At 39.4% G+C, this 20,463-nt stretch overlaps 1 protein-coding gene across 3 annotated transcripts in view; it reads right to left on the bottom strand.

Annotated features, from left to right (window-relative positions):
* si:ch211-203k16.3 (techylectin-5B) overlaps nt 1-20,463 on the bottom strand; it is a 29,475-nt gene that overhangs the window by 2,483 nt on the left and 6,529 nt on the right. The window contains exons 4-16 of one of the 3 annotated variants that reach the window (XM_044376570.1): nt 18,360-18,545; nt 18,232-18,276; nt 7,128-7,387; nt 6,826-7,043; nt 5,313-6,653; nt 4,625-4,843; nt 3,870-4,110; nt 2,484-2,699; nt 1,180-1,299; nt 955-1,069; nt 705-842; nt 319-535; nt 5-200 (exon numbers count right to left, since the gene is read on the bottom strand). In XM_044376570.1, the coding sequence (XP_044232505.1) occupies nt 5-200; nt 319-535; nt 705-842; nt 955-1,069; nt 1,180-1,299; nt 2,484-2,699; nt 3,870-4,019 (1,152 nt within the window). In that variant the 5' untranslated portion in view covers nt 4,020-4,110; nt 4,625-4,843; nt 5,313-6,653; ... (2 more) ...; nt 18,232-18,276; nt 18,360-18,545. Of the gene's footprint in view, nt 1-4; nt 201-318; nt 536-704; nt 843-954; nt 1,070-1,179; nt 1,300-2,483; nt 2,700-3,869; nt 4,111-4,624; nt 4,844-5,312; nt 6,654-6,825; nt 7,388-18,231; nt 18,277-18,359; nt 18,546-20,463 lie in introns of all 3 variants that reach the window. The other 2 variants (XM_044376569.1, XM_044376568.1) reach the window with 2 other exon arrangements.

A 20,463-nucleotide genomic window follows, 5' to 3' on the forward strand; every position in this document is an offset into this window, starting at 1 on the left:
TTACCCTATAGTAGACACCGTTAAGGTTGGCGTAGAAACACTGGTTGTACCACCACCCGCCGTGTGAGATCTCGGCACAGATGTTGCCACTGTCAGGCGTACTGAAACCCAGCTTGTCATGGTACCAGCTAAAAGAGTCCTGAACTGTGCCACTGAAGCCTGACACATGGAGACGGTACTGATGCTCCTCATCTTCCAAACTGCACACACGCACAGAGAAACAGTGAGAAATGATGCAAGAGATACAGATGGTTGTGTGTGTTTTGTTCTAATATTCAAGTTGGTGTTGTGTGTTTGTCACTTGTACATGGCACCAACCTGAAGCTCTGGTAGAGGGCAAATTTGTGCTTGTTGCTCCAGTCCTCCAGGTCGATGCGGAGGTTGTAGTCTCCCTGGGTGGTCAGCTCATGTATGTGGTCATTGCCCAGCCAGAACTCTGAATGCAGGTCACCAAAGCCATCCCTGTAGTCCCTCCAGGTGCGGTCAAAGCTCACTGAGCCGTCAACTCGCCGCTGGATCACAGTCCAGCCACCACCTGAGGCAAAAAGAAGGCATCACACTGGAAGGAAAGCATATACAACGTCTGATGTATTTGTTTCCCTCTGCTCAGGTCAGCTACAGAGCAGGTGCTTGAAACTTGTGAATGCTTGAATCCTTGTGCAATGTGTCAAAGTTCCTATATATGTATAGTATATGTGACTCACCATCTGTGTCCATATCACAATAGACCTCCACAGGCATGCCTGCGAGCGAAGGCACCACTGTGTAGAGGCCTGATCTCCTCACTCCATTGTAGTAGATGGACGCACAGTCTATGGGACAGTTCCTCATATGTTGAATCTCTGAGGGAGGAAAAAGTGAGACAGGACTGGGTGGGAGGAAATCAACAAGGGGGGTTGGCACCCTCTGCTGGACAATCATGACACTTGCGATTGCATTTTTGAGAGTGTGTACCTGGGTGGAGGGCCTCTTGAGCACTCATTAGAGGATTGGGACGGACAATGTTGATCAAGCACCCAGGACTTCTTTTTACTTTGTCCACCAAAAGCGTCAGATTATGGACTTGGTTCTAAAGATAGTCAAACAGTCAACATATCAAGAACCATCCAGTTTTGTTTAAGAGCATGTCCCGGAAACAAAGTGAAACAGATTCAATTGTGATGGGACAATGCAGCATACCTGGAGGTCTAGGATCAAAGTGCCCTGTAGGTGCAGCAGGGTCGTGGCTTCAGTGTAGTGCACCTCCAACTCATGAAAACGATGTTCCAAGGAGATGTTCAAATGGGTCCTCTCCTCACTCTGACACCATGCACATTAAAACACAGACATGGAAACACCCATAAGACACTGTGTAGGCCGTAACTGAGATGTATACCAAAAAATCAATCAATTGAAAATCCTTTTTTTTTTCAAGGTTGATATCATTTTCTGTCCTGTATTTAAACTAGGTTGTATCTTGAATAAGTTTGTAAATTTCCTCTCAATTTCTTCTTACATTATTTAAGAAAATAGGCAAAAAGAATCGTGCAAAAGGTCTTGATTTTTTCTTTGTCAACTTTACCTTAGAAAAAATCTCTAAGCCTAATTGACCACTCAACTTTTCTAGCTTCTTTCTGTGCACACGTTAAAGCTCAAACATGCAACGTCTGCCAGTGTTGCCAGGGCAAAAAGGCCGAGCCCTCTCTTAAAACTTAAAGCCAAACACATCAGTATGTGGTCTATTCCTAGCCAGGACAGGGAGGATAACACTAACTCCCATTACCACAAACCCTGAAGCCCGCTCCTCTGCCGTGCTCTCATGTACATCACACACACAACACATTAGCCTTGGCCACCATCCATCCACCTGTGGCCGCTGACAGCTGAGACTCTCTGTTTGTATAGGCTCATTGGCTGAGACGCATGAGGCAACACGTGGAAGAGTAGGAGGCTAATCCTGTTAGTGACTAAGGTCAAGGACATGCTGGGAGGGAAGCCGAGTTCATGACCAAGCACCACGTTACAGTGCAGAACACCACAAATGCAATGTGTTCCCTGTACTAAAACACACTATAGGAGAGTATTTTTCCAACAAAGTGCACACTTCCACCTTTAACAGCAAGACAAGGTATACAGAACTCCTTTCTCTCAGACAAATAAGTACATATAAAACAAATCACATTCAGGCTTATTTTGTAAATTATTTATGTCTAGTCTGAACTGCCTCTCAACCAAAAGGTTGTTAATATTTAACCAAACTTCTGCATTTTAAAGGGCATATTCAACACCACACCCAGTATACATAGAGGAACATAATAACTTTACTTTCCAAATGAGCTAAAAAGTTTTGTTGCATGTCTTTCCTAAGAAAAAGGATCTTTTCACATTGTCACAACATCCAGTTAGTATCCAGGTGGACAGGTGTAAAGCAAGCGCTCAAAGCAGTTGAAAGGATTGTTGCTGATAGTTGACCCAGGTCTGCTAAGTCGGTATGGAAGTGTCACCTGCAGCTCGAGGACTTTGATGCGATGCCGGTGGTTCCTCAGCTCCTCCTGCAGCTCAGAGATGGTCTCCTTCAAAGCTGCAATCTGCTGTTTTCTTTCCTCGTTCTCCTGCAGCCAGTAGGACACTTCATCTGTGCAGCGAAACATATCAGGGCATCTCTGCTCGTCCAGCTGAGGCAGCGTTGCCACCAGTCGACACATCCCATCATCCATCACCTGTTTGATGGATAAGATTTGATTAAGAGCAGACCGACAAAATATAACCACAGCTTTCAAATAGCCCAGTGGGGACTGGGAATTTTTTTCTTGCAAATGAATAAATTCAACTTTCCAGCTATTTTCTTCACTGCAGCATCTGCCAGATCAAGTTTTGCAATAGATACATTTAAAACTGCCCACCCTTCCTTACACCAGCAGAAACAGAAAAGTTTCTGCTGGTGTAAGGAAAAACTTAATTTTTCACCTAAATTAGTGACCAGTCACCTAAATTCTGATTATCACTCATTTTAGATCATCATCATTTAAACTGAAAGTAAAAATACCAAATCTTTTTTCCACTTAGGGCTTATTAAATACAAACAGTAGCTTGATTTTCTTCCTTTACAAATAGGGTTTGGCGATCATGAGACAATATAGGATTTTGCCATACTGTTCAGTTTATAGCTATGCTGTAGCTATAGCTATCACTTTAATTTCTCCTGATTTATGACATTGTGGGCAAAGCTGCAAATCAGTATTGCAATATTGCATTTTTTCATCACTGTGATGAAATATAGTGATTTTTCGGCCAAAAACAAATACACCCCTGTCTTGTTTTTCACCCATAAACTGTTTCACAATTGATTTTCCAGGAAGTTTATCCAATCAGTTATATATTGTTATTGTGGTATAAAGTTACAAACTATATGATAGAGGATATATTATGTTACATGATGGAGGACTGTATTCATATCACCCACAACTATCAACTGCACAATAATTATGTGAATGCTTCTGGTTTTTAAGCAGCTGGTTATACTAATACAGCTACAGAGTTTAAAGACATCGGTTGATGGTCATTTGTCCTCATTCTTAACATTTTCTAGACTGTATGCCTTGATTAATTAAATATGTAAGTTATGCATTAATTAGTTGCAGTCCTAAACATAATTATATTCTTTCCCCTCTTGTGTAATGTCTCTGCACACTTGAGGAAGTTCATATTATTTTCTAAATTCACTTGAAGTGATATAAATGTTTCAGTGCCATAAATGGACTTGAGAATGAAACTTTATTATGATGCTCTTTCAGAGAGCTGACACATCTCTCGAGTAAAATGAGAAAGTTGAAAGGCAGAAGGCAGAGAGCATCACTTTGTTGTATAGCCAGAATGTTTACAGTAATTACCTGGTTACTGTACTCCCCACACTGGGAACCCCCACCATTGCGCTGATTGGTAGTGGTGTCTACTTTGGCCTCTGGGAGCAACACAATGAGGATACAGAGAGCAGAGCACACGCTCCAGCCGGGAGGGTTGGTTAAGGACAGGAGAGACATTGCTGCCACTGTGTTAGTCTGTCCCTGCCTTGTCAGTGAGAGCGGGGGTGGGACTCAGGTGCTTCACCATGAGAGGCTCTGCTGGCTCTCCCTTCAAGCAGGAAAACAAAGAAAATGTCTCTATTATGTTCATAAAATAGAGTGCTGTCTAACAATAAAGTCCTGTTTCATTCTGTCTATCTCTCAAGCACACACACACAGACACGCATCTCTTTGCTTTTGTCTCAGTACAACTAATAGGACATGAACTTAAAAAAGCGAGATTAATTAAGAGGAAGGCGATCCCTCAGTCACATCACATTACTGTAGTTTGTCCTCAGGTAACTGAATAAACACACACACACAAACAAGCTCAGACACGTCATGCTGCTCATGCAGCCAAACTGAGGTTCAGACTTCAACTAAGCTTAATTAGGAAGTACAGTAGGTGATAGTCTCCAAGTTCCCGAACAGTTTATTTCTCTTATTCAATAACATACATGCACAGATAAATTTAAACAAAATGTGGTTTTGCTCTTTGCAGCAAATAGCATTATCAAGTTCCAACAAAGACACAAAACTTTACTATGCACCTGTAGCACATGTGGAAAATGTGGTGTACTTACCCCAGTCACAGACAATCTTTGACCCCATTCCTGGCCCATTTCGGGCCGAGGGGTTCTCTCCATTTTCTTCTCCTTCCCTGTAGCTCTACCTGTATCGCTTTCTTTCTCACTCTGTGTGCCTCATGCTCATCTTCTGTCTCTCTCCTTCCGTCACTCTCTCTCTCTTTCTCTTGGTGTAGACATCTTAGTCCCATAATCCACCTCTAAGAGGATTCACGACTGAGGGATGGAGGGAGGCAGGCAAATAGGGAAGTGATAATAAATTTGTGGGAAAAAGTGAGACATTAGAGAACATGTAAATGTTATTTCTATTCTATAGAAATATTTCTTTCTTTCTTGATATTAGGCTAAAATTGAATAATGGCTGTGTCATAACTGTTTTTATTAGTAAAATGACAATATATACTAACTACTACTACTACTACTAACTACTATTTCTGACAGTTAATATATATTAACTGTACCTGATGGATATAGAGAATTTTACTAATATTGGGATAAATAAAGTGATTCTGATATATGAATAGAGAGGGCACGGTTTCATTTAAGAGAGTCAGATTATAAAACTAGAACAGAGAAAAGGGGGAATGTGGTCAGTGCATTACTGGAGAACATGCAGCACATATATTACATGTGTCAGCAAAACGCCTACATACATCAGCACATACATTAAATAAGCATCACCTACAGGCACAATAATCCAGCTCAAAGCTAGTGGTAATGAAGACTGAAGTGAGTGGGAGCATGAGGGGTGCTGATCCTATTACAGTGGTAAAGCTGCTCTTTCCATCTTTATGCCCTCCACTTTGACTCTTCAACATACACAGTCTCCTTGTTATGAAGAAATCAAATTGCCAATCACAGCCCCATACTATCCAATACACTGTTATAAATTGCAAACATTTCTCAAATCTGCTATTTGCAATTACACTGTATACTATACTATTTATTGTCTTTAAAACACAAAATAGAAAAAAAGGATCTTCACTAAACTGCATCGCTACATACATCAATCAACAGAGAATGATTCTTTTTTTCAGATTTAAACGATTTATTAATTAAGAAATGTTACAAATGTGATAGTTTTCTTTCTCTAACATTCCTCATTTGAAGAATAAGGGGAGGGGGTAATACTCGAAAAATGGGTAAAATGAATAAGGTGGTCGTATTACCCGCAAATTTGGTAAAATGAATATTTACTCATTTTATCCATTTTTTGTGTTACACACCCTCTTCTTAGAAACAGGGACCCTCTGACGTTTGGCAACCCTGGCCATTCAGCTTCAAGGGAAAAAACGATCCCAAAATGACAAAGTCCTTCCCGCCCTAGCAGGGCCCCAAAAAATCTGGGAGACTCACGGTTTTCATGTATTCTAAGTGTCAGAATATAAGAATTTGACCCTTATATTCTGACAATTGGCACACTTTTGGGTGGAGTGGTCTGGGCTCCCATTTGGACAGCGACTTCACATACCATTCAAATGGACAAAGTTCTATTAAATTTCCACTTAAGATTTTATTTTGCTTATATGATTAGCACATATGTCTGCTTTGGTACAATGTAGTTGTTGGTTGGGGGGATCTAATCAAACATTGTATATTATTCAAATCTTCCTGTGATCTCTCCCTTCTCTACCTCTCTGTGTCATAGTAGATAAGTGACCGCAAGACAAACAAGTCTTTTGGTGAGGCTGAACTGTTTCTGGACACCTTGGAGTTCTCTTGGCTCCAGATATGGATGGCAATTTAGCATGCAGTCAAAGAGAAGGAACAAAACAAGTTTATACTCTTCACCAAAGACAAGGTCCCTTCAAAAAACCTGAACAAGTACCTGAAAGTGGCGTGGAAGAACACAAGGCGGTGCATGTTTTTTTTTTCTTTTTTGGGCAAAGCCGGCATGCTTGACCCTGCCTCCTCACTCCCACCCTCCACCTCTGCTGCCACTTCAATCTCAGCTACCTGCACCATCCATGCTCAGACCCACCTCCTCTCCAGCCCCAGTGTCCTCTGCCCTTGCATGCAGTGTAGACTGGCAAAAAAACACAAAAATAGAGAAAGAATAATTATTTTGACCCATGCTGTCAATATATTCCTTGCTCCGTCTCAAATTCATTTCAATAAAACAACTCAGGATTCTCTCAGTCCTTTTCTCTGTGCTTGTGTTATAATAAAAGACTCAGGCCTAGGGCTAGCCAGCTCACCATTCCAGCTGCCCTTATCAGGCGGCAGTTTCTTTTGGCCAGTTGCTTATATCTTCCCTGCAGGATGGCAAGCTCCTTCTCCAGCCTCTTGTTTTTTGGCATCAATTTTTTATTGGCCCAAACCTGGCTTTCCAGCTGCCTCCGGCACTCAGGGTCAGTACACATGGGCTCTTCCTCCAGCTTGGTCCCACCCATGTGCACTGCATCCCCCTCCAGGGCTATTGTGGTGACCATTGAGGCAGACAGATTAGTCAGCCTCAGAGCAGCCAGGAGAGAAATAGTTCTCTCCTTCCTAACCTTACCATATAGTTCTCCTTCTCTGGCTTGCTCAGCTCAGGGTGGCTTTTGATCATGTGCCTGTCCAGTGTCGTGCTCTTGTACGAGCAGCCCAAGACTGGACAGGCTGCATCCTTGATGTTGACCCGCTTTGTGGCAAGGTTCAGGAGGAGCTTCCTCTCCTGGACGTTCGCCACCCTGTGCAACCTGTGAATGTGATTTGACATAGCAGAATACATCTTGCAACACACAGGGCAGCAGCTTGACTTCTTTGGAAGAGTCATTCCTGAAGGAAAAATCAAAGAGAAACATTTTTAGTTGATTCAAAAACAACTCTAGATTTAATACTTTGATTTAATATTTCAGCATTAAGGCATTAAATGTAATTTATTTCCCCTAACTGGACACGCACGCTGCAGTGAGGAGGCAGAGAGGAGAGAAATGAGACACTGCACATGAGAAAGAGGAAAAAACTTTATACAGTAATAAAGCATTAAATACTCTTTAATTGGGAAGCAGGGTGGAGCATGGAAGCAGAGAGACAGAGAGAGAGAGAGAGAGTGGGGACATGCAATTAAACCCAGGTGACTGTAAGATGTTATTTGATGCCAAACACCGATTAAACTCGAGAAATACCACATATTTCACACATCAAGCATTGTATGTCATGTATTTAAACTTTCTGAACATTCAAACAGGGAGATAGGTGAGTAAAAAAAGTGTGCATAAGAAAGAGGAAAAAATCATCCAGTTGGTTGCAGTCTGCAACCTCACCAGTAGATGCCACTAAATCCTACACACTGGACACTAAATATATAAACTATTTATAAATGGGTGCTTTGTGTGTCTGAGTGTGTGTGTTTGGCACACTTTTGAATGGGGTGGTCGGGATTTCCATATTATAAAATATATGCATTTTAATAGGCTGGGGCTGGTTCTGCATACATTTGGGATGCTGGAACCAGTTCAGTCTTGTATTTTAGCCTATTTCAGCCTATTGAAATTTCATTATTTGGTGTTTGACATTTGGTTCCCCCGAACACCCCATTCAAAAGTGTGCCTAATGTCAGAATTTAAGAAGTTTACCCTTATATCCTGACATTTGAGACTCCAGTGAACTCCTATGTCAAGTCAAAACTATAAAAACTAACTAACTATATACACTAAATACATAGAATATATGCAAACAACAGAAAACAAACAACATTTACATACAATACATGATAATAATTCATCTATTTGAAATTCATGACAATACATAAGAAAAGTTAACAAATAAAAGACATACATGAAATGGAACTATTTACAAAGCCTTGTGATGAACAAGGTGAACTATATACAGTGGGAGCTGCCTCATCATCAGCTCCTCCTGGAGGGGCCTTGAGAGTGTAGACGGCTGGGTAAAGAAGACCTGTCTGCAATCAGCAGGCCTTTTCCTTGCTGAGGCCGTCTTTGCAGCTTGCATCTTCTTTTCCCAGCGGGTTGATTCTGACCAGCAATAACTGATATTTCTCCATGCCAAACCGCATACTTTTTTTGCAGGTGTCTATTAGGAAGTACATAGGCTGGCAAGTCCCATAGTGACACTTGAAAAAATGTTTGACATTTGGGAACTCCAAACGCCTCATTCAAAAGTGTGTCATATGTCAGAATGTAAGAAATTTGACACTCATACTCTGACATTTGGCACACTTTACAATGGGATGGTTGGGGTTCCCAAATGTCACAGTGACAAACGTTTTAAAGAGGCCCTGCAGAAAAAAACTGTCAAATAGGTTTAGGGTTCATTGCACCACACAGAAACAGTGCAGCGTTTAACTTTGCAATTACATTGTAAAGTTAGTACATATTAACTGAGATTTACATAGAATCTCTCAGAAATGTAAAAAAAAAAATCTTAATTGGCCCCTGTTGTTGTGCCGGCCGGTATTTCTGCTGTAGGCAGGAAAAGAGTAACCATGTGTGTAAGGCCACATGGTGGCACCATGTAACAACTTAATTACCTAATAGCCTTGACTTTAGTGATGGTAAGCTTCCCTGCTGAGGTGCCTCAGAGTAACTATATGAACTACAAATAAGCAAGCAGAATTATAAGAGAAGGGAAAGAATTTTCTGCTGGAAAATAGTTGGGGGCTGTACATAAAGAGCAGAATTAATTCAGAAAGGTCTTCAAACCTGAAAATAAACTAAAATTTAGCCAGTTCAGGTATATTTTGCATATAAAGATGACGTTATTTCAGTAATATTTAACTTGTCATTCATTATCAGGTTGATGAGTAAAGGTATATTCTTTCTTCCTTGTTTCAGCAGTATACATCATTAATTAAATTCTCACTGAGCATCAATAGAAAACTACATATACAAAGTATAATGCTAGTGTATGGAGGACCACAAGTGTCGTGGAAATAATTAATTGGACAATATGGGCTTTCAGTCATTTTCTGAATAAGACATAATGACCAATTTGACTTCATATTACAGCTTTTCACCATAAAGCATAAAGCACTTAATTCATTATTTAGGTATACTCACTGATTTTCAGGATGTAGTGTTTCATAGACTGCTTTTACTTTTGATGGTGTACTTTCTCTCCAGCAACAAATTCAGACGCAGAAACAAAAAGACCAACAGACATTTGCTGCAGGATCAATAACTGCTCAGGTGCCCATATCAACACAGAAACAGTTTTGCTTGACATAATCATTCTGATGCCAGCCAAAAAGAGATCCCTTCCTAATGCACCTCCATTGTAAGTGATGGGGGACAAAATCCACAGTCCTTGTTCTGTGTAAAAATACATTCCAAAGTTTATCTGAAGCCAATATGTGGCCTTAGTAGACTGAGTTAGTCAAATCAAGTGGACATTTTAGCATGAAATTCACTATTTTTGTTTCAATCTCTCCACCACAGTTCAAAAAGTAAACACTGTCTAGCGAAACACAAACATTTTTGGAACATCTTCACAACTCAGACTGCTGAAGCCTCACATTATCTTTAGATAAAGGTTTAGGTATATTTTTGCACACAAAGAAGACTGTGGATTTTGTCCCCCATCACGTCCATAGCAGGGGATCTTTAAATGGCCAGTATGAACAGAAGGACTTATTACAGCAAGCAAAACCTGTTTCAATGTTCATATGTACATACAGAGTACTATTGTTTTAAGAAAAACTTGAAACATTGTGAACTTATCCTTTAAAGTAAAACTACATAACTTTTGCTGGAAAGCAGCCACTGTGGCCACAACTGGCAATTATAGGATAATACCACATTTACGGTAATTTGCCTTCAATTCAACAGATTATCTGGATTCTGTTGCTTTAAATACATCATCATGTTTATCTGTAACATGCTAAAATACAATAGGAGCACATGTAGACAAGAGCCATGAAGTCAGCAAACTTAATCATTAATTTTACTTACCTAGCATCTACATAATGCTATCATTATCTCACATTAGCCAGCATAAACTACTGGTCATACCCATGGATACAGCGTCGGATGCAGGGCCCAGTTTATTCATATGAAAGTTGCTGAGTGGCACATGAAACCAAAAAAGCCATTTCCTGCTGTAAAGAAATTACCCAGATGAAAACATACTGCGTATTCTCTATGGGCCCAATGCATCCATGGAACATGCTCAGTAGAGACTTCTGCCAGCCAAGACCACTAACTTCTGGTTTAGCCCTCCGGTTAACTTGAATGGGGATAAATCGTGTGGCTCTTCTAGACTTTAGAAATGTGATCAGACCAAATGGATCAAATTCTGATAGTGAGATGAATCATTTTGCTTGGGTTGTGACGCTCAAAAAAATGTATCCCCTGATTTACAGATGTCTCTTTCATGATGTAAGTCTATGGGAAAAAGTCTTTTTCAGCCCAATAGTGTCACGTGACATTGTAGTGACACAGTTTGGCCACTATGTGAAATTGGCTTCAAAGCCTAGTGCTGTTCCTGGGGGCTTGGTCATACCAAACCAAGAAAACTGTACCAGCAAAACTCCTGAGAGTATTGAAATGAATAAGGGTGCCTTTTACTGCTTATGAATTCAACTTCACATTTGTAAGAGGAAGATTGTGTTGTTTCTTCTTTCAAAAGTTACATAGTCATGCTTTAAGGACATATGTGAAGGGTACGATTTAGTCAGTCTGGCCTCTGTCTTGTTTTAGTCCTGTTATTTACAGACGTTTTACTCAAATTTTAAGCCTGCTGCTCCAAAGGTAAATTAATAATTTTTATCTTATTTACCACTTCTGATAACCTTTTCAGATGACTACATGTCACCAACAACACAATGAAACACTGTTTACTTTGATACTTTGCATTTTAAATGAATCCTCTTGATGAATTATTCATGATACAAAAAAAATCAGGTAAACATTTGTCATGAGAAGTAGTTTTTCTCAGCATGTTGACAGCTGAAAGCTGAGGCTGAGTGATGTGGCAGTTTGACAGGATGGAGGAAAGGTGGTGATGGTTAAAGAAGGAAGTGACAGGAGAGGGGCTCAGGGTAGGAGGTATTTCACTTCTTCTGTTGGGAACATGACGTGTGTGTGTGGAGCACAGTGGAAGAGTTCACATACAAAAAATAGAGTTTGAATTGATTTATCCAGCTCTCTTCCTCTGACTAACAATACAAGACCTTTTGTTGAAAGGCTAACCGGCCCACATTGTACTTAGAGATCAATCATGTGTAACTAAGGGCCAAATGTCCATCACTCGGGGTGAAATAACTGTTGCTAAGGGTAAAGCAGCTGTCGCTCCACAGGGATGAGGATTTTGTAGTTAGTGAGACTCAGAAGAGAATATATCTGGTTCCTGGTGTAGTTGAGATAGAAAGAGAGAGAGAATAACACTGTGTAATAAATTTTTACTTGTTTTTTGTTCCTGGGTAGTAAGTGTTAATTCCCAGTTGCTTATGCCTAATAAAGTATGGAAAATGGCTATTATTTCCTTCAAAAAAACAACATATAAATCAAATTTATGCTAAAGTTTTGTGACCTGGACCTGGACCTGGATTTTCATTCACATAAATTCAAACAAAACAACATATGAATCACCGGATATGATGATGGGAGACTATATTTAGGGGCTGATTCGTGAAGGTGATTTACAGTATAATTGTAAATCCGAAAAACTACTAACTTCTAAATCTTTTGTGGTCACTTCTATATAACTTTAGCATAAATTTGATTTATATGTTGTTTTTCTGACTTTATGTGAATGAAAATGTGCAAATTCGCCCGTTCCCATTGGAAATACATAGGTAATTTTCAAAATATCATTGTCGAGGTCACAAAAGCAAAGTTTGAAGGGAATAATAGCCATTTACTATACTTTTTTAGGCATAAGCAATTAGGAAATAACACTTACTACTCAGAGAGAAATATTGTGTTACATAGTGTAATCACACAAACCCCGTGAACTGTCTAAAATCACACACAGCATGTTACTCCTTTGATCTGACACAGCTTGCTTTGTATGTTCTGAGTGAAAAGAGGAGTTACACAAACACTTCTCACTATGTAAAACATGTAGAACTTCAATAACTGCAGTGAACGGAATATTAACTTTATGGAAACAGAACGGCACAGTGAAGAAACGTGTATATGCTGTCAGTAATTGGAATGAGGGGTCATGAGGTGAATGGTTGTGAATGGAGTATGAAAATGATGTGAATCATATCCTATGGCTCTTGCAGTCATCAGATCTCTATCTCACCAAACATGGGAGATGTGGAGCAAAGTGTTAAACATTCTTTTCCACCGCGATCATCAAGGTGGATGAATCTGGAAACTGACAGAATGCATTTCATGCCTTGAGTTTCTGAGACTTGCTACAGCATTGAACCTGCTGTTCATTCTTTGTGGCCTAACATCTTATTAAGGATTCTTATCTTGTTTTTTCTTTTAATTTTTCATTAATCTGCACGTGTAAGTATCTCCACAAAATTCATTTAGTTGCAGTCAGTCTTTACATAGTTCCAATTCATGGTCTATGTTGCTTTCACAAAAGAAGAATTGACCAGTTTAAAAAGTTCAGTGGCGCATAAAGCTAAAAAAAAACTAACTTTATGGGTATATAATTTCACAATAATTCCCAATTAAGTTCTTGGAAAGAACTATGTAATTGGCACACATAAGTAATCATCCACTTACTTTTAGAAGCTTTATTCTCCATGTGTTGAACTGTAAAGATATTTCACATTTTTACTTTCTAAGCTGACCTGCTTTACACTGACTAAAGGACTCTTTGGTTACGTTAGCAGTTAATAGGAATAAATTGATTGGAAGCATTTTGATTGGATATTGTCTCTATTTTCCTTATAATTAGTACAAAATACATAATTCTTTCCAAGAAATGTCTTAGCAAATAATTAGGAAATACAAACCTGTAAAATGACCAAAAATTCATGTAATTTTGCATGCACCACATGTCCTCTAGATGGAAAGTTCAATTTGCAGGTGCACTAATTCAAGAGCTCATCAAACTATGATACCTGATGTCTAAAATGATAAATTAACAGTCAAACCCAAGGGAATTCTGCATAAAAATATAAATAAGTCATACAGTATGATTCACACCTCTTCTGGACAGTTTCATTACAGAAATAAACTGCTGGTTTACTCTACACTGACGGATGTGAATAATGCAGTCAGGGTTCAGAGCTTTGGTTAAGAGCAATGTAGAGAGAAGGTGCCTTTGTCAATTATACACCATAGTAATTCAAAAGTACTGAATATACAGGACATACATTTTACAGGGCAGATTTGCTTTTAGCATCAGCACTTGAATGCCGTTAATTTAAAAATGCATCATATCTATTTACAAATACAGAAAACAAGATGAATGTTATGAATTGCTTCAATGACCCATCAGTGCTGTGACCTGCACACTTAACCTACTGATTTCCAATAAGATAATTTAGCCACAGCTCCCCTTCAACACAAATCACAAGTCCTGTCATCGGTTTGTGCTGCTCTGAATGCAATGAGAGTCTCTGAATATCAATCAGTCAATCAATCAATATCAACCAGTATGCATCACTTATTCTCTGGATGGATATTTATCTAGAGTATATGTAGCATATGCCATTACACCAAGCAGTTACTCATCATAATGCAACCATATCCATCAGATTTCAGTCTCTTTTGGTCTCTCTCTTTCTGTACACACACACACACACACACACACACACACACACACACACACACACACACACACACACACACACACACTAACAGCCATAGATTTCAAGGTCTAGCTTAAAGCTTATCAGCTGCAATAAATTTGAGGAGACACTGGAATAAATCTGTTCTATTCATCACTATGTACCTCATTTATCATGTCAACTTTATAATCTGAATGCACTACAGGTGCAGGATTTACAGATTACTAAAGTAAAAGGCAGACACAGCCAGAAGAGGTAGTTCAGGATAACACAGCTTGGTTACTGTCTTTGATGATAACAGCTTCAGAGATCATCTCCTTAAACTGAAGTGGGTCACATACACACTAAAAAAAATGGTGCTGAATAGCACTAAAAGTGGTTCTTTCGCTCGTAATCATAGGGGAACCGTTTTTGGTGCGATATAGCTCCTATCTTTAAAGGTGCTATAAAGCACTTTTGCCAAATGGTGCTACATAGAATCATTAGCGGTGCCATATAGCACTATATTGCTTCAACAAAAATGGTGCTAAATAGTACCCAAAAGTGGTTCTATGTCTCGTAATCATATGGAAACCTTTTTTGGTGCTATATAGCACCTTTGTCAAATGGTGCTACAAAGAACCATTAGAGGTACCATATCTTTGGCCAAAGCGCAAAACTTCCTATCTGCAGAAGTTTCTGATTGGTGGATTTCACTTCGGATGATGAGAACAAGGAAGGCTGCTCATATTCAGTCTGTCTGCAAGATAATCCCGCCCTTCGTTGTGACAGAAAAGTCACCTGGCGAAAACCCCCTATCAGGTTTGGTGGGAACATGTTGAGGCACAAACCCTCCTATCTGCATCAGCACCAGACCGAGCTGAATTCTGACCCTAGTATACTACAATGTAGTAACTATTACATTTACTACACTGGCCCATCTTTTTACCTGAAAACAAACTTAAATTTATTTTTAATTTAATTTTAATTATTAACTTAATTTAGAGCATCATTTTGTAGAACCTCTTTGAACTTGCACCGAGTGCAAAAGCCCCTATCTGCAAGATGATCCAGTAAAAGTGAGGAAAAAACCTCCTATTTGCACTTTGCAAGACACTAGGACCTAGTCGGTATTGTTAACAAATAATAAATTATGTACTGAGTATCCTTAATGAAGAAAAAAAGTTTTTTTAGTTTTCTCAAAAAAGTGCATTTTTCAGATAGGAGATTTTGCTCTTCGGCCATCGATATGGGGTTGGTGTTAATTGAGATGTAAGTAAAATTAGTAAGGTTGGGTGTTAATCAAAAAATGGGTAAAGTAAGTAAGGGGGGAGTGCTACTCGAAAAATGGGTAAAATGAAAAGGGCATCCGATTTTTGCGAAAACTTGATAAAATGAAAATGTGTAGGGTGATAATCAAGAAATTAGTAAAATTAGTAAGATTGGGTGTCATACCAAAAGACCTCCACAGCTTTTATGACAACCTGAAACACAAGGAAACACAATACACACACACTCAGTCACTCACATGCAGTTATCTACACTTGCATAGTCTTGCATTGAGTTAGCCCTATTGCTGTTTTGTACACCCTCCAGTAACTTCATTCAACTGTAGAAGAATACGCAGCATTAGTAGAAAGTCTCTGGGTGTTTGCTATGCAAGAGCTGCAATGCACGGCTTAATAAAGAACTGGTTAGCCCTAGGTTGTTTTAAACTCAGTTAAAACTATGCAGTGTACCTGTTAATCAAATTTAGCTCTTAACACTTATTAGAAAACTCAGGTAAAACTCTGTCCACTGTTGAAACGGCAATGATAAATGAAGTAAGTTAGCCACTAGCTTGCTGAGTCTACATAGCAAGCTAATATTATATGATTAATGTTACAGCCTATCGTTCATTGATCAATTGCTACTTAAGATTGTCATCAGTAGATGTAACGTTATGTAACATCAACGTTGTATAGTACAGATGACAGATGTGTTGTCTAGTTTGCTAGATAACAAACTTTTTGCTTCAACATGATGCTAATATAACGTGTTATCTGTATGGATCTGCAAGCCCTTCTCGTCTGCCCGAGAATGAAAGTGTCAGCTCTGTACTACAAGACAAAACTCGTTGTCCACAATTTCACAATTTATGACATGTCTACACACAACACCACTTGCTATGTCTGGCATGAAGGTGAGGGAGCTCTGTCTGCCAGTGAGTTTGCATCCTGTGTCACCAATTTCCTCTCTGAGCATAAGGAGCATGAGGAGTACATTTTGTGGAGTGATGGTTATGGGTACCAAAACTGCGATTCTGTGCTTAGTAAGCTCTTTTGACGTTTTCCACAGAGATGAAGAAGGTAGTCACCCAGAAGTTCCTGGAGAAAGGGCACACACAGATGAAGTGTGACTCAGTGCACAGTGTCATTGAGAAGTGTCTCAGAAACCAGGAAATCTATGTCCCAGCTGAATACGCTGCCCTGATGGAGAGCGTGTGGTCCAAGCCCAGCCTGTATCAAGTCAGATATGTGGACCATAAACACCTCCAAGACTTCACCAAACTGAGGCTCTGCAAGTCTATCCGCCCAGGGATCAAACCCGGTGACCCCCTGTCTGTGATGTCCGAGCCATCAGGTATCTATCAAACTAAAACCACGTCTCACTCACCAGTCCAGGTCAAAAGTCATGATGTTGCACATTTACTTGCTGTTCAATCTGTTATGTGATATTATACATTGTACTGTATATAAACTGATGATGTTGTGCAAACGGTGGTGTTCAAACTCTGTCACTTTTTCTTTTTGTATGTTATTAGGTACAACCTCAATGGGATGATGGACTTCAATATCCAACAACTGGACTCCATTTCCAAAGCACCAGCTCTGACACAGCACCTTAGACACACTTGCAGTCACACCACTCTACACAGAGAGCCAGAAGATCAAGGAGATGAAATACAAACACCTCAAAGACCTCAAGGAGGTCATACCAAAAGACCTCCACAGCTTTTATGACAACCTGAAACACTAGGAAACACAATACACACACACTCAGTCACTCATATGCAGTTATCTACACACACAAACACACAAAGCGAAACACTATTAATAAATTGTTGATGATTGTTGATACATTTTTGATACATTGTTGTGGATAGAGAAATTGTTGTAGGAAGTTGTAGATAAACTGTTAATGTTCATTATTGTTAGTGCAGCGTCACTTAATTTTATGATGACTACGTGTTTTTTATATCTATTGACCATGAATTAATGTATTTATTTATTTATTATTATTTATTGTTGGTGTGCCATTGTTATATTAAATGCACATTTTCAAAAAAAAAAAGATTGTGTCTGTCTAATGCATGTAATCAACCGTCTAACAAGGCTGTACTACATTACCTGTGAGTATTGTGTTAGAAAATATTCTAACTAGTATTATTCATAATAGTCTTGCATTGAGTTGCCCCTATTGTTGTTTTGTACACCCTCCAGTAACTTCATTCAACTGTAGAAGAATACACAGCATTAGTAGAAAGTCTCTGGGTGTTTGCTATGCAAGAGCTGCAATGCATGGCTTAATAAAGAACTGATTGAGGAAGTACAGTGTTTTCTTTATGCAAGAAACACCAAGTCTGTAGAGGCTAATGTTTTATGTATTTGAGGCTTGAGACGTGGGATCAGAGAAGAACACTGGCAAACCATAGTAGGTTGGAGTGCAGTTTAGTCTAGCATTTGCTGTCTAGTCATAGCCAATACTGTCTTCGAAAACCTGTTCATAGCACTTAATCTTTTATAACTAGAGATTTTGGCCAACTGTGTTCCACAACAAGAAAAACTGAACGCACACATAGCTACAATTAAGTTTTTAACAAGTAAGTTGATGATAACGTAATGTGATGCACTTACTGCCTGAGATGCGGCTGTTCTATTCAATGACGGACAAAACACGCATCTCAGGAAATTGTATAAGATTGCTGAAAACCACTCACTTTTTGTTATATATGATCCATCTTGGTCATGTGACGTGGATACTTCTAGGAAGAATCATTATAAATTGATTGGGTGCAGTGCCACGACAATTAATCAAGCCAGCAAGGCGTAAGTAGTAGCAACTTACATTGTTTTATTACCGAGGTGGTCAAAAAGAGTCTGGATCAAAAGGGTTCGTAGTTTTGTTTTGCTTGCACTCTTCAGATCAGGATTTTTTCTTTCTATGGTCATCAGCACTGCTGGAATCATCAAAGAGGTATCTGGACTGGACTGTGCTTGGCTGGAGTGATCGCTGCTTATTGGAGGGGGTTCTCTAGAGAGGAAAAATGGGAAGAAGAAAAGAGAAAGTCAATAGAGAGATGACCATCAAAACTGACCTCAGAATGGCATAAAAATAAAATTGTGCTCTCAGTGGACCATGCTGTTTGATTAATCGAGGATAGTGAACCAGAAAGTGAATCTTCGGAGTGAAATTGTCAGGGAAAAACTTCTGAAAACTCTTCAGAAATTCTGTGATGAGAGCAGACAGTGGACTCAGCCAACTTGTTTTGACCACAGGTGCAAGAACTGTGTAACATATAGATCTAAATGGCAAATAGAGACCCCAGTAAGTGTTTGGGTCAGTTTTTCAACTGCTTTTCCTGGGATGACACCTTGCTGGAGAGCAGATGGCTTCAGCAAAACAGGCCTGTGAGTGACATTGTTTTGTCCAAAGGGGAACTGTTGTAGCTGGTCATTAAACTGTTGCAGTGTTACCAGTCTTTCATGGCTAAGCTTTGGCAAGTAACCTCAAAATGACGCAGTTTATCAAAAGGGCAGCGTCCAGTAACACCATACAAAGATCTACCATCTGGCACTTGTAAATGTATATGGTGTGTGTCAGGAGTCCGGAAAATACACTCACTTTCGTCAGTTTTGTTACCAATGTCACTGTGGTGGCACAGACAGTAACGGCAGATCCGTCCCCGACTAAAACGTATAAAAAGTATTGAAGCCGGCCAAAGAATGGACTGATAAATTATCAGCACAAATGGAAATCACAGAGCCTTTGAGAACATGGGACTGGTCTTCAAAGTCAACTGATACACCACGGCACTGAAGTTCACAAAGGTCATGAAGAAGAGGATGTAAAATTGACTCATAACCATACTTCTGAAGCCATCGGTTTCTGACAAGTACAGCCACATGTATATTTTGAAGACTGGAACGATACTTCAGAGGAATATTTCCGAGAACAAAGTTGACACTTGCTTTTTGCTTTTTGGATCCCAAACAATTTACAATTTCAAATTCATCAGTATATAGCCTCAACTGTGTCTCAGAGCCATTAAATAAGGCATGCTGTTAAAAATTAATCCATCTGTGAAGTCTTGAAGTGTTTCTTCGTCAAAAACTGTGTCCTCCACAACATAATGAAAAACATCATCTCTTTTGAGAATATTTTTCAAAACTTCCAAAATGGGAATGTACAGTTAATATATGAATATAATGATAGCCTTTTTATTGAAGTTTGTGACATAATTTTGGGGAGAAGAGCTTGAGTATTCAACTGACTTTCTAAACACCTCCTACTGTCCAGCCTCCTATCAGCTTACATTCATTCATGGCCTACAGTCTTACCTTTATCTCATCCTCCAATTGTATTCCTCCTCCCACAGAATTTAAACTGCAACTGACAGTTCTCAGCATCCAAGCTGTCTTGTTGCATCCCACCAAATCCCACCACCAAATAGTAAGGGGAGGGGGGTCTCCTTTGGTGGCCCTGGAATATTTCCTTAGGCATGAGGGGCCTTGGGGGCAAAAAGGTTGATAACCACTGCTATAATGTGTTATCCTCAGGAAATACTCTGTATTTTAATGTATTTTTTTATTCTTTCTCCAACTAAACTAAACTAAGCTGAAGAACCTCTAAAGAACCTCTAAAGAACCATACAAGGGCTTAACAGGTTCTTTGGACAGCAGTGGAGCTATATAGCACCTCAACCACCCCAAAGAACCACTGAAGAACCGCTGAAGAACCATACTGGGCTTAAAAGGTTCTTTGTACGTCAGTAGTGCCATATAGCACCTCAACCACATCAAAGAACCACTGAAGAACTACTTAAGGACCACCATGTTTTTGTGTGTAGAGCTAGAGCTATAAATCCTAATCTGCCATTTTTCTAACCGACCTTAAACGCAACATCTGTCTTCACCTATGTAGAGATGTCATTTCAATTTTACAGATAATA

This window comes from Thunnus albacares, chromosome 16 (genome assembly GCF_914725855.1).
Source record: "Thunnus albacares chromosome 16, fThuAlb1.1, whole genome shotgun sequence".
Taxonomy (NCBI): domain Eukaryota; kingdom Metazoa; phylum Chordata; class Actinopteri; order Scombriformes; family Scombridae; genus Thunnus; species Thunnus albacares.